This window comes from Rhincodon typus, chromosome 10 (assembly GCF_021869965.1).
Source record: "Rhincodon typus isolate 14 chromosome 10, sRhiTyp1.1, whole genome shotgun sequence".
In the NCBI taxonomy this organism is placed as follows: domain Eukaryota; kingdom Metazoa; phylum Chordata; class Chondrichthyes; order Orectolobiformes; family Rhincodontidae; genus Rhincodon; species Rhincodon typus.
Genome location: NC_063341.1, coordinates 65,103,871 through 65,119,254, shown reverse-complemented (window position 1 = coordinate 65,119,254; position 15,384 = coordinate 65,103,871). Strand labels below are relative to the sequence as shown.

Here is a 15,384-nt window from a genome sequence, read left to right as displayed (position 1 = left end):
GCACGTCAGTATTAAAAATGCAGGTGTTCAGTGTTTTAAAAAGCATTAAGGTAGACAAGTCCCCAGGACCTGATAGGAGTAATCCCAGAATGCTCTGCCACTTTCCAGAGGCAAGTGAGGAAATTGCTGGGACATTGCGTGAAATCTTTGAATCCTCTTTAGTCACAGGAGAGGTCCCAGAGGACTGGAGAATATCCAACATTGTTCCTTTGTTTAAGAGGGCAACAGGGATAATCTGGGAAATTACAGGCCGGTGAGCCTTATATCAGTGGTAGGGAAATTACAGGAGAAGATGCTTTGGAATAGGATTTACTCATTTGGAAAAATATGGACTTATAAGGCTTTGTATTGTATGTTTACCTCTAACAAAACTTGGCTGACATGACATCCACAAATATGCACTCATCCATCACTGATCCTCAGTAGCAGCAGTGTGTACCATCTACAAGATGCACTGCAGAAATTCACCAAATAATCTTTAGACAACACTTTTCAAACCCATAACCATTACCATCTAGGAGGACAAGGACAGCAGATGCATGGGAACACTGCCACCTGCAGGTTTCTGTCCAAGTAACTCGCCATCCTGACTTGGAAGTATATTGCCTTTACTTTACTGTCACTGGGTCAAAATCCTGAATTCCCTCCCCAGCAGCTTTATGACTCTACTTACAGTTCATGGATTACAGTGGTTCAGGAAGGCAGCTCACCACCAACCTCCTCAAGGAAATCTAGGGATATGCAATAAATGCTGGCCCAGGGAGTCATACCTATGTCCTACGAGTGAATTAGAGTCATAGAGATGTACAGCACAGAAACAGACCCTTCGGTCCAACTTGTCCATGCCCGACCAGATATCCTAGATTAACCTAGTCCTACTTGCCACCATATACCTCTAAATCCTTGCTATTCATATACCCATCCAGATGCCTTTAATTGTTGTAATTGTACCAGCCTCCACCACTTCCTCTGGCAGCTCATTTCATACACGCACCACCCTCTGCGTGAAAAAGTTGCCCCTTAGGTCCCTTTTAAATCTTTCCCCTCTCACCTTAAACCTATGCCCTTTAGTTTTGGACTCCCCCACCCCAGAGAAAAGACCTTGTCTATTTACCCTATCCATGTCTGTCTTGATTTTATAAACCTCTATAAGGTCACCCCTCAGCCTCCAATGCTCCAGAGAAAATAGCCCCAGCCTATTCAGCCTCTCCCTATAGCTCAAGCCCTCCAACCCTTGCAACACCCTCGTAAATCTTTTCTGAACACTTTCAAGTTTCATAACATCCTTCAATTAAAAAAATTAATTTGTTGCATCAACGATTTAACGTGAAATTTCCTCTTTTATGTGAAATATCCTTGACCTGTTAATTAATTATGAATTATGTTGGTTTTAGTTGGTTTGTTACTGTTTTCAAAAAATGAAAATTTGTTTAGCAGTTTTCTCTCCATTGATGCTTTGAGGATTTGTTTCTTCCCAAAAGTTATAATTCTTCTTAGAGATTGTAGTACACACTGAACCCACAGTGCACTGGTGGCAGAGAGAGCAAATGTTTAAGATGGTGGGCACATTCTGATCAAGAAGGCTGCTGTGTACCAAATGGTGTCAAGCTATTTCAAAGTTGTTGAAGCAGCACTCAGCCAAACAAGAAGATGGTTTTCAACACACTTTTGACTTGTACTTTTTATTTGTTGAAAAGACTCTGGGAGTCAGAGGATGAATTAGTTGTTGCAGAATTCCCAGCCTGTAATTCTTTTTGTAGCCTGTGTTTACGGGTCTGGTCCATTTACATTTCTTGTCAGTTGAAAGTAGAACCACCTCAACAAGTGTTTAGAATTACTCCTGTTGGAGATGGTCATTGCCTATAACTTGTGTGGTGGGAAAGTTACTTACAACATATCAACTCAAACATGTGTGTTATGAATCTTACTGCAGGCAGGTATGGACTGCTTCATTATCTAGTGGTGGATATAGATTGAAGAACAGTTTTCAGAATGGAATTGGAAAACTTGGAGGAGGGAAAGTTTGTAGAGGTATGGGAAAAAGACAAGCAAAGGGACTATTTCGAAAACTCAATTGTAAAGCCAGCACAAGCGTGATGGCCTGAGTGGCCTCCTTCTGTACTACATCATTTTATGCTTACAATCTGAAATCCAATGCACTGAAAAGGAGCTTAGTTTATCAGTGACTTTAATCATAGGCCTTTATTGAGGGCTTTTTTTAAAAAGGCTTATTTTGAGCTATCAGTTTTTATGTGTTTTACAGTTTTACATATATAGCCAGTTCTGCTATAGTGTGTGTTCCGGCAATGCAAATAGGGGAATGCTATTTCTAAAATGTGTACTTGTGTTGGCTATAGTGCATTTCCATCAATGCACGGAAGAGTACATGTCGACATCACATAGTTATTTTGCGGGCATGCAATGAGGAATCTACGTTTTAATGAATGAAGCACATGCTCCAGGCTTTAAGGTGACAAAGGGTCATATGACTGTGCTGCTGGTGCCAATGCCAGTGGAGACTTAAAGCTTAAGCCTGTGGTGATGTACCACTCTGCCAACTTGCAAGCCCTGGAAGGTTACCTTAAATCTACTCTAGGCATCTACTTTAGGTCAAGCAAAAGAGGTTGGATGATGGGGCAAATTTTTTCTGACCTTATCATTGATGTTTTCAAAGATGTTTTTAGAAAGTATTGCAGGAAAAAAAATGTGGATTTCAAGATTCTCCTCATCCTGGACAATGCACAAGCCATCATCCCACCGTTGGTGAGCTTTTTGAAAACATCAAAGTGCTATTTCTACCCCCAAGCGCAACCTCTCTCCTTCAACTCATGGACCAGGATGCAATAGCAGTTTTTAAAGCTTGTTATTTTAAGGCGCACATTTAAGAGGCTGTTTGCAGCCATTGAGGGGGACAAGGACAGTGTTCTTCGATTTTGGAAGAGCTTTAACATCAAGAATGTTATAGGGCGGCACGGTGGCACAGTGGTTAGCACTGCTGCCTCACAGCGCCAGGGACCCAGGTTCGATTCCAGCCTCAGTCAACTGTCTGTGAGGAGTTTGCACATTCTCCCCGTGTCTGCGTGGGTTTCCTCCCACAGTCAAAAGATGTGCAGGTTAGGTGGATTGGCCATGCTAAATTGCCCATAGTGTTCAGGGAGGTGTAGATTGGGTTGTAGGGGGGTGGGTCTGGGTGGGATGCTCTGAGGTTCGGTGTGAACTTGTTGGGCCCAAGGGCCTGTTTCTACACTGTAGGGGTGATTCTATGAAGAATGCAGTTGACATTATCATAGAGGCCTGGGGTGATGTCAGTAAGGACTGCTTGCAGGCAGTTTGGCAGAAGCTTCTCCCTTTTTTTTCAAGATTTTAAAGGCTTTGATCTGTTAGAGGAGATCCCAAGAATCAAAGAACATTGTATTGATCTTGCAAAGCAAGTTGGATTTGAAGACGTGGAGAGTGAGGATGTTGAAGAGCTGCTTGAGTCCCACTGTGAAAACCTCTCTACAGCTGATCTACAGCAACTTGTCGTCGAGGGGCAAGTGGAAGCTGGAGATGAAGAAGAAGTCCAGGATGCAGTACCACGAGAATCTCCAATTCTGTTTTGTCTTCTATCCTGAGGGAAATTGAGAAGCAGCTGCAGCTCTTAGAAGACAACAGTTACAATGCAGAAGGCAGCAGGGTAGCAGTTCATGGAATAAGATCTTATTTGGCACCCTATGAAGAGCTGCTTCATGAAAGACAAAGGGCAAAGCAGCAAAAACTGGATGTCTTTTTTAAGCCAACCCTTAAGAAACAGTCAGAAGACAATGAACCACTGCCATCCACTTCTGGATTAACTATTTTTCACCCTAACCCTGCAACCACAACTGCACCTGAAGGTGATGATGATGATAATGATGACCCTCAGCCCCTGCATTAACAACAGAGCAACCTCAAAACCTCCCCTCCCATCAAGTCATTGTGACATTTTTTCAAGTAGTGTTAAATTGACTTTTATTTCATTATTAGATAAGAATTTAACATTTATTCAAACTGTGCTATCCTTTGTGTTCGGTTTTTGAGCGATTGAGTGATTTTTTTTGGTAGTCTGCCCCTAACTCTGCTTTTCCCCATCGGCCCCGTTATTTCTATAGCATAATTTTCTGTAACGCGATGTTGCGCTGGAATGCAACTATCGCATTATAGCAGAACCAACTGTATGCAGTCCTTTGGCAATAATAATCCTCACAGAAAGCATTATATCTGATGAATCACAAGCTTGATATGGCAACTGCTCTGCCCAGGACCGCAAGAAACTCTGGAGGGTTGTGAACACAGCCTAGTCCATCACACAAGAGAACCTTCCATCCATTGACTCCATCTACACTTCTCGTTGCCTTGGAAAGCAGCCAACATTAGCAAAGACCCTTCCCACCCCAGTTATAATCTCTTCCGCAGACAGAAGATAAAAATAGTTAAACATATACCAACAGGTTCAAGATTAGCACCTTCCTGCTGTTATTAGACTTCTGAATGGACCTCTCAAATTTCAAATCTAATGTTGATCTTGCTTTTTGTGCACTTTTTATTTACAGCCGTAATTTTCTACTCCTTGCTCTGTTCTATCACGCAATGATCTTTGGATGGTATGATCTGCCTGTACTGCATACAAAACAAAACTTTTCACTGTACCTAGGTACATGTGACAATAATAAAGCAAATCTAAAATCAAATCATCTCTGCAGTCCTTATCTGCACTGCACCCAAGGTGTAGATACCTCCTTTGCATTTTGGCAATCGGAACTAAATGTAGAATGAGGCCATACCAGAGCTAGGAGCACAGTTTAGTACAAGACATAAGCTCTACTGAGTTCCAGTTCTGAGGCAGAACTTCCAGTTCTGAGGAAGGGTCACCCGACCCGAAACGTTAACTCTGTTTTCTCCTTCACAGATGCTGCCAGACCTGCTGAGCTTTTCCAGCAACTTTGTTTTTGTTCTTGATTTACAGCATCTGCAGTTCTTTTGGTTTTTATAAGCTCTACTTAGTTGTTATTACAGTTCAGCAGTCTGTTACTTTAAGTGCTCATCTGGAATGATTAGACACAGTTATGATTGAAAGTACAATAATTTGTAACAAAAACAGAAATTGCTGGAGAAATTCAGCAGGTATGGCAGCACCTGTAGAGAGAAAGCAGAATTAAAACTGACCCTTTTTCAGTTCTGACTTTGCTTTCTCTACAGAGATGCTGCCAGACCTGCTGAGTTTTTCCAGCAAGTTCTGTTTTTGTTTCTGATTTCCAACATCTACAGTTTTTCGTTTACTTCAATTCCTAGATCAGTCTCATGCCAAGTTAAGTCTAACCTAGGAAAATCATTTTTATTTTGGAGAAAATAAAGTTTCCCTGTCAAAAAAGAAATGGCTTCCCCACTTAGAGGATCTTAATCAGGCAATCAAGGAGAAATAGCTAACAGAGGAAAGGGAGACCTAGTTCCACAAAACACGTTCTGAGTTCTGACAAAGGGTCACCGGACCCGAAACGTTAACTCTGTTTTATCCTTCAGATGCTGCCAGACCTGCTGAGCTTTTCCAGCAACTTTGTTTTTGTCCACAAAACACGTGTAAAGGTGGCTTTATTGCATTCCTTTATGGGCTTAAGACGTAGCCACTCACCCGATTCAGGGTGTCGGATCAACCCCTACAGCAGATATTTGAGCGCCCAATCTCTCAGGTGGATGTAAAAGATCGTGTGGCTCTAGGGGTATTTAGAAGAGCGGAGTTATCATTACTGCCTAGGCCAAAATTTGTCCATCAATTCAAAAGCACAGCAAAAACAGATTCTCTGGTCACTATAACATTTTCGTGTGCTCTATTTCCTATGCTACCACAGTGACTATACCTCAAAAGTACTTCTTCAGTGGCTCATAAGGCGATTTGGAAGCGCCTGGTGGTCGTGAGAGGCGCTGTATAAATGTGTGTTGTCACCCTTCACAGCTGTTAAAATCTAATTTTAAATACGTACGAATATTCCTTGTGCTGACTCAAACCTCACGGTAATAATACGTAATTGGAAAGGGGGTGGGGAGAAGAATCTTCGCTGCGGGTACACTGAGTCACATCGAAAAATTCGGTCGGCTAAATTCTGTCCGGCGGATTGGCCGTCTTCCAGAAGCAGTTGCGCCTTTAACAAAAGCGGTCGGAGTCGCTTGGAAGAGCAAATGACGGCTTCAAACAAAACCGGGGGAAAGGGAGGAGGAGGAGAGAGCGAGGGGCAAATGAAATCTAATCCGTATGAGGTGTGGTCGTTGATGTGTGTGGGTTGGAGGCAGGCGGCTGTGAAGTGTTGGACGGTGTGAGCAAAGGGAAAAAGAGAGACAACGGAGTAGATGCGCCCCATTACCATGGCGAGGGGACTGCTTTCCTGGGCCTCGCTGAGGAAGATCTGTGGTAGCCACTACTATATTCAGGTAAGGTTCGTCCGACTAACGTAGACAACACATCCCGAATTACATGCTGCAGGGGAAAGTGGCTTGGAATTTTTTAAAAAAAAAATCACTTACCAGTCTTTTTGGAAAATTTGAAAACGGCCAAGCGGCTGTCAGTCACGTGACTTCGTGTCTATCCCGCCGGCGGCCCGCGCTCTCCATGGAGACCCCGGGAGTCAATGAATGAATAAATAAATGAATGAATGAATGGCTGTGGCGCAGTGGGAGGATAGCAACCTACACGCACTCACCTTTGCAATAGATTCACATTGTGCGTTTTTAAAACTTGGTGTGTGCATATAAAACGTACTTGATGTGCGCGCATCACCGGTGTTGACTTGTCTTAAGTGTCCCTATTAACATCAATTTATGTTATGAAAATGTTAGCCTTCTTTGTACCCAATTATTTGTTGACCTAAGATTTTTCACGCTCTATTAAAAGTCTGTGCAACAAGATGCAGCGGTAGTGTTTCATTTTCCTGCAGTAGCTGTATAATGTATTAACCGGGATGGATATGGATTTGTGCTGAAAATAATGAAGCTTGCGGTTTTTGCAGTTAATTTGCAGCGCAAGCCATTTTATAGCGACTATGGCTGATCTACGTGAAATGAAACTAAATCTTGTTTTACGACTTGCCTTCGGTTCCCTTGAAATATACTTAGTTTCTTTTTAATTTCATTTTGTCATTTCTTTGAACTGGGTAACTGCCAGATTATGTTAAAATGAGATGATGTTTCCCAAAAGAGGGATTTGAATCATTACGGCACATTTTTGTAAACCTTGGAAGGGTGACGCACTTGTTAACTATGAAATATTCAATGAAAATAGAGGGGTCTGTTGCTATGTCCCGATTTTATTCTCCTGTAAATCGTTATGTAAAAAATATTCAGACAAGGCATCGCTATTAACGATCCGCTTACTCTTGGATTGTAGAGTGATTACAATCCATATCGGTCCTGCCTTCACCAAAAGAGGGGGGGAAAGGACAGGATTGATCCTGAGGTCTTGCTTGACATTCACAGTCCCCGCCTGTTGGGGGGGAAAAAATCACATTTAGTTTGATCCCCGGACCGTGCTTCGGATACGATACCAAAAATATCATGAATGGCCCACATTCAATTAGATTCTTTTACTTGGGTTCCTGTTGCTGATGACGTTTTGCCTATTTTTATTTGCAAATGTTTGCATTTGCTGGGTCGAGCTAAAATTGGGCTCCCTTGCGGTAATTGCGCTCCCACCTCGGGGTGAACAGAATGGTAATATTGCGAATAGCCAGGTGTAGAGCTGGATGAACACAGCAGGCCAAGCAGCATCAGAGGAGCAGGAAAGCTGACGTTTCGGGCCAAGACCCTCCTCCTCCTGCTGTGTTCATACAGCTCTACACCTTGTTATTTCAGATTCTCCAGCATCTGCAGTTCCTACTATCTCTGGTAATATTTGCACTTGGGCTGACCTGTAAATAATGAAGTCTGATGTAAGGTACCAGTTGAATTATGTTCCAAGGGGAGAAGATCAATGTTTGCAACAGAGGAAAAGAACACTAGAACAAGCGGAATTTTAGAATCTTTTGCAGAAATAGTTTGTCAGTGTTTCTTTTGATTTATTGTCTTCCCTTGTATGATTACTTTTTTGTGCAAAATCTATTTGTCTCTTCCTAAAATTGCTCATACTTCACTTTTTGTTTGCTATCCACCAATTTCCCTGTTTTTGTTCCTCTGTGCATCATAATTTTTCCCCATTGTTCCTCTATCTCTATCTTAGAATTGTAGTATTTTTGCAGGAAGTGATGGGGATTCAGGAAGTGAGTTGATAGTTGTGTAGTGGATGCTATGAGAGAAAATTGGGGGTGGGGTGTGGCTCTGTCCATTTCACAAGTACTTTCTGCAGGCATCTGTGCTTGGTGTTGACCAGTCACAATTCAAAGGTTCATAGAATCCCTACAGTGTGGAAATAGGCCCTTTAACCCAACAAGTCCACACCGACCCTTGGAGCATCCCAGCAGACCCATCCCCCTATAACCCACCTAATCTACAGACCCTGAACACCATGAGCAATTTAGCATGGCCAGTCCACCTAACCTGCACATCTTTGGACTGTGGGAGGAACCCGGAGCACCTGGAGGAAACCCACGCAGACATGGGGAGAATGTGCAAACTGCGCACACACAGTCGCCGGAGGGTGGAATTGAACCGGGGTCCCCGTTGCTGTGAGACAGCAGTGCTGCCCTGTTCTTGTAAATATCTCATAGTCCTTGCCACTCCCTACATCTAACATTTTTCAGCCTTAAAAAATTTTTGAATCTTTGAATTCTGTCCTCTTGAGCATTCTTGAGTTTAATTATTTATTTTACTTGTTGATAGCTGTGGTTTTAGTCACTTTGACCCTAAGCCTTCCTTCATCCCTTTCTATTTCTTGACGCTCCCGAAAGAGAATCTCTTTGATAATGTTTTCTCTCCTAATGGCTCCCTCTGTAGTTTGTCAAAATTAGATTTAATAAGGTTCTTGTAAAGTTTGGGACATTGTAAAATGTTAGGAGTCCATAAATAAAACTTGTCAATTATGAAGCTGAATTACTGGAATCTTCATGGAGGAAAATACTGTGATATGAATAAACTTGTGCTGTTTGAATTGTTTCTGTCTATATTGTGTTATATATAAATTCTTTTTTATATATATATATATATATATATATCACAATTTTATGTCTATAAAATTCCTTTATCTATAATTCCATGGGCATGTTAATTTCAGTATTTATTTGCATGGTATTTTTATTTCAGTCTTGTTTTCTTATTTGAGAAATAGTGTTTGGTAACTCTTTGAAATTTACCATTCACTTATTAGAAAACTGCCCACTTGCTCTCACTTCACAATTTATTCGAAGCTTTTCTCTGGATTCTCCTTTCCAGGCTTTAAGAAACAAGTTGGAATGTTTGATCAAACAGTAGCATAATGCACAATGCCCTGTTTGCTCCCTTTATTGCCACTGCGTTCTGTTGATGGTTTTGGTAAGATATCGATTCCCACTCCTGAATACCTCAAAATTCTCATCTATCCATATCTCAGTCTTCCCTATCTCTGTAAATCCTCCAGTCCAGCATCCCTTCAAGATATCTGCCCTCTTCTTATTATGGCCTCTGGAGCACCCCCAACTTTATATACTTCAACATTGGATGTGTTGGAGCTGCTGCCAAGGCTCTGAGCCCTGGGATTGATCATTTCCCAGTGTTGCTTTATATGGCTAGGGATCAGTTTTTTTTTCCAAGGGCTGTTTGTGAGACATTTTTGAAGGCTACTTTTTTTTTGTTTTTAGGGTCCCCTTTTGCACTTTTTCTAAATCCTTTTTTAAAACATTATGTAGGTGCATATTTTGTTGAATTTTTGGGGCGTTTTCTTTTTAGAGAGGTATGAGTATAACTACCAAAGATTATGCATACAGTCTTTTAACATGGAATTGATAAGTAAGAAAAGTTTGTTAATTTATAAGGGAGGAGCAGGGTAGGCAATTGAGCCTGCTCCGTCATTTGATATGATCGTGACTGATCACCTCCTGGCCTCACCACCACGTACCTACCCACTCTCCATAACCCCTCAAACCATTACTAATAAAAAATAGTCCTTTGGGCCAGTGCTTTAAATCACATCTGCAATTAGCCTGAATGGTGGATGTCAACTTAATTTATTTTCACACTTCCAATTTTTCACACGTGGTATATTTCTTATTGACAATCTACTTTTTTCAAAATAATGGGAATGAGTTTAGAAATGGCATTTTCTATATCGTGGTTCAAGAAGTTTACCCTAGGATCAAGAATAAGCTCCCATGTTATCCAGTCAGTTTGGTTCCAACTTGGCAATAGGGCATTATAGTTTTTGAGAAGAACTGGAAGTAATACCAACCACCCCAGCAAACCGAGGCATACAAATAACAAGCAGGACAGAACACTGATGTTTCACCGGAGGCGCACTGATGAAGTTTACCTAGCAGGGTGACAAAACATTTGCAACTAAACCCACTGGCTCAGTGAGCATGTCTACAACCTCAATAGGGCACTACCTTGAGAATGTTCCCTGAAATAGAAGGAACATCAGTTTGGCACTCGGTAATTTTCCAGAAATCCTGGCCAGCCATGTGTTTTTGTAGGGACCAGGAAAGATTGGATTTGCTTTGACTGAATTTCTCCCAAGATTGAACAGCTCACTAACCTACATTAAAGTTCAAACGAGCATAGTGGACACCCTGAGTGAGGCCCTGAACAGTGAGCAGCATATGTGGACCCGTTACTATGATATTTAAACAGAGCAAGATTTATGATCATAGATTATAGACACCTACAGTTTGGAAACAGGCCCTTTGGCGCAACAAGTCCACACCGACCTTCAAAGCATCCCACCCAGACCCATCCCCCTGATCTGAACACTGTGCAATTTTGCATGGCCAATCCACCTAGCCTGCATATCTTTGGATTGTGGGAGGAAACCGGAGCACCCGGAGGAAACCCACGCAGGCTTGGGGAGAATGTGCAAGCTCCACATAGACAGTCGTCCGAGGCTGTAAATGAACCTGGGTCCCTGGTGCTGTGAGGCAGCAGTGCTAATCACTGAGCCACAATGCTGCCTTCCTGATGGGATTGCAACCATTGAGAGAGCATCATCTGAAGCTGTTGAATGGATCATTAACCTCCACAACTGCTTCTCCAGCTATATAAATAAAAAAAATTTTCAAGTGGCAGTAATTTGAATTACTACATAATTCTAAATATCATCTCTCCTAATCCCAATAATGTTTACTGAGAACTGTCTAGAGCAGCCCAGTGAATATTTTGTATAGAATTTCTCTGCAATGAGGTGTTAAAAATTCAGATTTGTTTTTAAATAGAGAATTCTCCTTTTTATTGTTGCTTGAATAAGTACTACAACTCAGAATTTACACCTCAGAAGGAAGCCATTTGCTCCATTATGCCTGTATTTGCTCTCTGTAGAGCCTCTCTTCATAACTTCCTTGGAGAACATCATGAAGTAATTGAAAATTTCGCTCAATACTTAAAGGGAACGTCCGTTGAGCTAAAAGCACAGTAGGCACTGGAAATTTGAAACAAAAACAGAAAATGCTCTCAACACGCAGCTCTGTCAGCAAGTCTGGAGAGGATGGACAAGTTCACATTTCGCTGTGTACTCTTTAGAACGTTAGCAAAGTAAGAGAGCACAAGGCATTATCGTGCAAGCATGAGAAAGAAAAAGGGCAATTTCGATAGCAAAACAAAAGATAGTTAGGGATCGTGCGTGAAATGATCCAACATTTTCTGCTTTTTGCATTAGATAAGGTTGTTTTGGAATACAATTGTTGGAGCAAAATTGCTTTGGAAATCTGAAAGACATCACAGTATACAAATATGCCTCATGCCATCATACGCAGCTAAAGCGTACATTTCATTATTTGTACAAGGTTTCAAATAGGTCATGGTTGCAATGTCTGAGTATCCTAGTGTACTACGAAAGCAAAGACTTAATTTAATGCTTTTCAAGACCACTGGATGTCTCCATTTATTTTAATATATAATATCTCAATATATTTTACAGCCGGTGAAATATTTTGTAGAGCACTCTTACAATGCAGAACAACTTTGCAAACTGCAAACTCTCATAAACAGGAATACAGTGGTAACCAGATATTTTGTTTTTTTTTTGATAAGATTGAGGGTCAAATATTGGCCAGGACACCAGCGAAAACTTCTTGATTCTTCTTTGAAATAGTGTTATGCAACCTTTTTAACTCCACAAGAGAAGACCGATAAGGTCTTGGTTTGACGTGTCATCCAAGAGAAGGCACTTCCACAATTCCTCAGAGCCTCAGTAATATATTGGAACATGTCCTTTCTTTTTGTGTTTAAGCTCTGAAGTAGAATTTCAACTTGGAATCTTGTGTTTCAAAGGTGAAAGTTTTTTACCAACTAGCCACTACAAAGATTCAGTGAAATATTTTGGGAATAGGATGTTTAGGTATGGAGAAAAATTTGAAAATTGGAATTGTTTCCACTAAAAGATAAGGTTGAAAGGAATTCAGGAGGTTGTACAAATTCTGCCACTTTTATTTTTGAAGGGTAAATGTAAAATGTAATTTACACTTGTTGGTGAGTTGGCAGCAAGACAGGTTTTGAATTCTAACAACAGGATTGAATTGGAGCTGGGTTGATTGCTTTCACGTCATAGGCCAATCTCCTTCAACCAATGCACTCCATGTGGTGAAGGTACTTGCACATTGTGGTTAGGTAGGGAGTTCGAAGATGTTTGGTTTGCTTTCTAACAACGGCCCTGTTGCCTTTGTGTTAGAATGTTTTGGATTCCAATTCCGTTTTAGAGATTTGAGCACAAAGATCTGATCTGAGCTGACAATTTGTGCAGGACTTCTTTAGTATATCACTGTAGGATGAAATCTCATAACCAATATGCTCCTGCCACCCCACTGTCTCAGGTGAATGAAAGAATTTCGTGATACTATCTTGAAGAAACGGAGAATATTCTACTCCTGATGTTGAGCGATAGAATTAAAGCCGAATGATAACACGCTTATTAGCCTTTATTTATAGATTTACTAACGTCCTTGAGGAGAAGAAACTGCCATCCTTACCTAGTCTGACCTACATGTGACTCCAGACTGACAGCAATGTGGTTGACTCTTAACTGCCCTTTTGGCAATTAGCCATGGCAATAAATGCTGGCCTAGCCAGCAGAGCCCTCAACCCATGAATGAATATTTAAAAATTTCAGATAGACCTATGCACCTCCCTTATTCAACAACTACAGTCTACTCCTAATAACTTTTTAGAATATACAAACTCAAGTGACTGCCCAGTTCGTGCCCAGCAGCTGAAGGTAATAAATGCAATTGAAAGCTCAATTACTACATAATAAAGTGAATTATTCCTGGGATTCTAGGCAATATTTATTCCTATCAACATCAATATAAAACGGATACCTGCCATTGTCACAAAATTGACTGCTATATTACCACACTTCAATGGTGATTATGTTTCAAAAGTGTTTTGTTGACAATAAAATGCTTTGGGACACCCTGAGGTGCCTGGAAAAATGCTATGTAAAAGCATTCTGTTATGATCTCTGAGGCTGAATACTTTTAAAAAAGAAATTCAAATTTCTGGTTCAGAGCTGAAAAGATGGCATGGTAACATTTTGTATGCTTACTGTGTAACCAAGGACAAAAAACACTAGTGACTAAACACTGCCTTTTGGAGGCATCTAACTAAAAAATTTTTAAACACAGAATGCAACATCCCCCTCCTCCCTACCCCAGTACTCTGGCAAAACAGAAGAAACACACATCCCAGGTATATGTTGCACTGTACTTTGAGATGTTTAATTCTCAATTCAGGCCAAAGTCATCCATGGATCTCAAGGATTTATTTCCGTTCTCTTCCTTTCTCAACCTGGTTATTTCTAACATCAGAAGTGTCCTGCTCTTAGAAATTATTGCAGACCCTCCTAATGCAAGCTAGGTAAGTCTGCCAATTTCATTCAAACTCCTCAGAAATTCTTGGATAAGAGAATGGTACAAAGTGAAATGTTCATTAAGAGAGTTGATGCAGACATAATAGGCTGAAAGGCCTTCTTTTACACAGTAGTAACTCTGTGATTCTCTGAATTTGTTTTCTTTCCCCCTCTATTTAGCATGAATTTCTACCCTCATTCTAGTGCAGTGAACCACAAGAGGTTTCTGATCTCGGGTTGCTCTTTAATTTCTGCACCCTGGCAGACTAACATGTTTTTGAATTTTCAGGGTTGTTTTAGAATCCTTCCCCTCTTAAATTCCATTTCCACGACTTTGTGCTTGATATCAGATAGAGATGCTGTCTAGCTATCCTTGAAGACTCAATTATTTCATCTTGCAAGTAAATGGACAGTTTAAAGCACGACTGTTCACAATTGAACATTCTCAACACTTGTTTTTTGTTTGGTACTTTGGCATCTCAAAGTAATGTAGATACTTTTCAACTTTATTAATTTCTGTGGGCATACTTTTGAAGCATTGTGGAGATGCCTGGATTATTTTTCTATTTTCAAGGTCAATGGAAAAAAAGACACCATTGCTCAAAAAGAAGTTCCAATTTTTTTCCAATGTTTGCAGGCTTGTTGTTTTGTATTTGGAATGTTTTTTTCAGTTGGGGAATGCCTGCTATATTACAGCTGCTTAGTTCACATATCTATTTCTGAAACATCTTTGCTTTGTGATCAGGTGTAATGGAACTGTTCCTTTGGAAGAGTGACTGAAGAACTTGTCTATGTGTGCTAAGATCCCAAAGATGACCATGCATGATTGTTGACTTGGTCACATTTGCCTTTAAGAATAACCACCATGGCCAGGAAGTGTGTGTAGACCTCAGGACAGAGGTCTAAATTCACAGGAGAAACATTGACATAATGGAATCGTCACTGGACTGGTAATCGAAAGGTCGGTGCTAATGCTTTAAGAATATGGATCCAGAGCCCACGAAGGCAGTTAATGAAATTTAGTTCAATTAATAAATCTTGTCACAACTCACTGGGATAGCACACTGGAAATCAAGCCCCAGTATTCTCAAAGCTGTTATAAAAGTTAAAGTTTGTAAAAGAAATATGCAAAATCCCTAAACAACCAGAATTTTGGACCCAGGTTTCTGTGCTGAACAACAAAAATCACTATTTAGAACATAATTAGATTCTGGCTGCAATTAAACACTAAAATTAAGTAAACTCTTAAAAACTAATATTTTAAATGCCTTATAAACTCTGCTTACACAGACAGACATGTAAATAGTGTGGGAGGGAACCCAGACAGAGGGAAAACTAGAAAAACAGTTCTATGGTCTTTGTTCACAAGATCCATTGCATTGATTCTTACTGATCCAAAGATCTCCTCTTGATCTTCA

The 15,384-nt window shown here is 40.6% G+C and overlaps 2 protein-coding genes across 3 annotated transcripts in view; both read left to right on the top strand.

Moving 5' to 3' along the window:
• The window catches only part of ccdc18 (coiled-coil domain containing 18), a 250,198-nt gene that overhangs the window by 126,753 nt on the left and 108,061 nt on the right, over positions 1 to 15,384 (top strand). The gene's annotated exons all lie outside the window — the stretch shown is intronic.
• The window catches only part of dipk1a (divergent protein kinase domain 1A), a 28,955-nt gene continuing 19,694 nt past the window's right edge, over positions 6,124 to 15,384 (top strand). Inside the window, exon 1 of the mRNA XM_020530801.2 lies at positions 6,124 to 6,441. Within this exon, the coding sequence (XP_020386390.1) occupies positions 6,361 to 6,441 (81 nt within the window). The 5' untranslated portion in view covers positions 6,124 to 6,360. The remainder of the gene's footprint in view (positions 6,442 to 15,384) is intronic.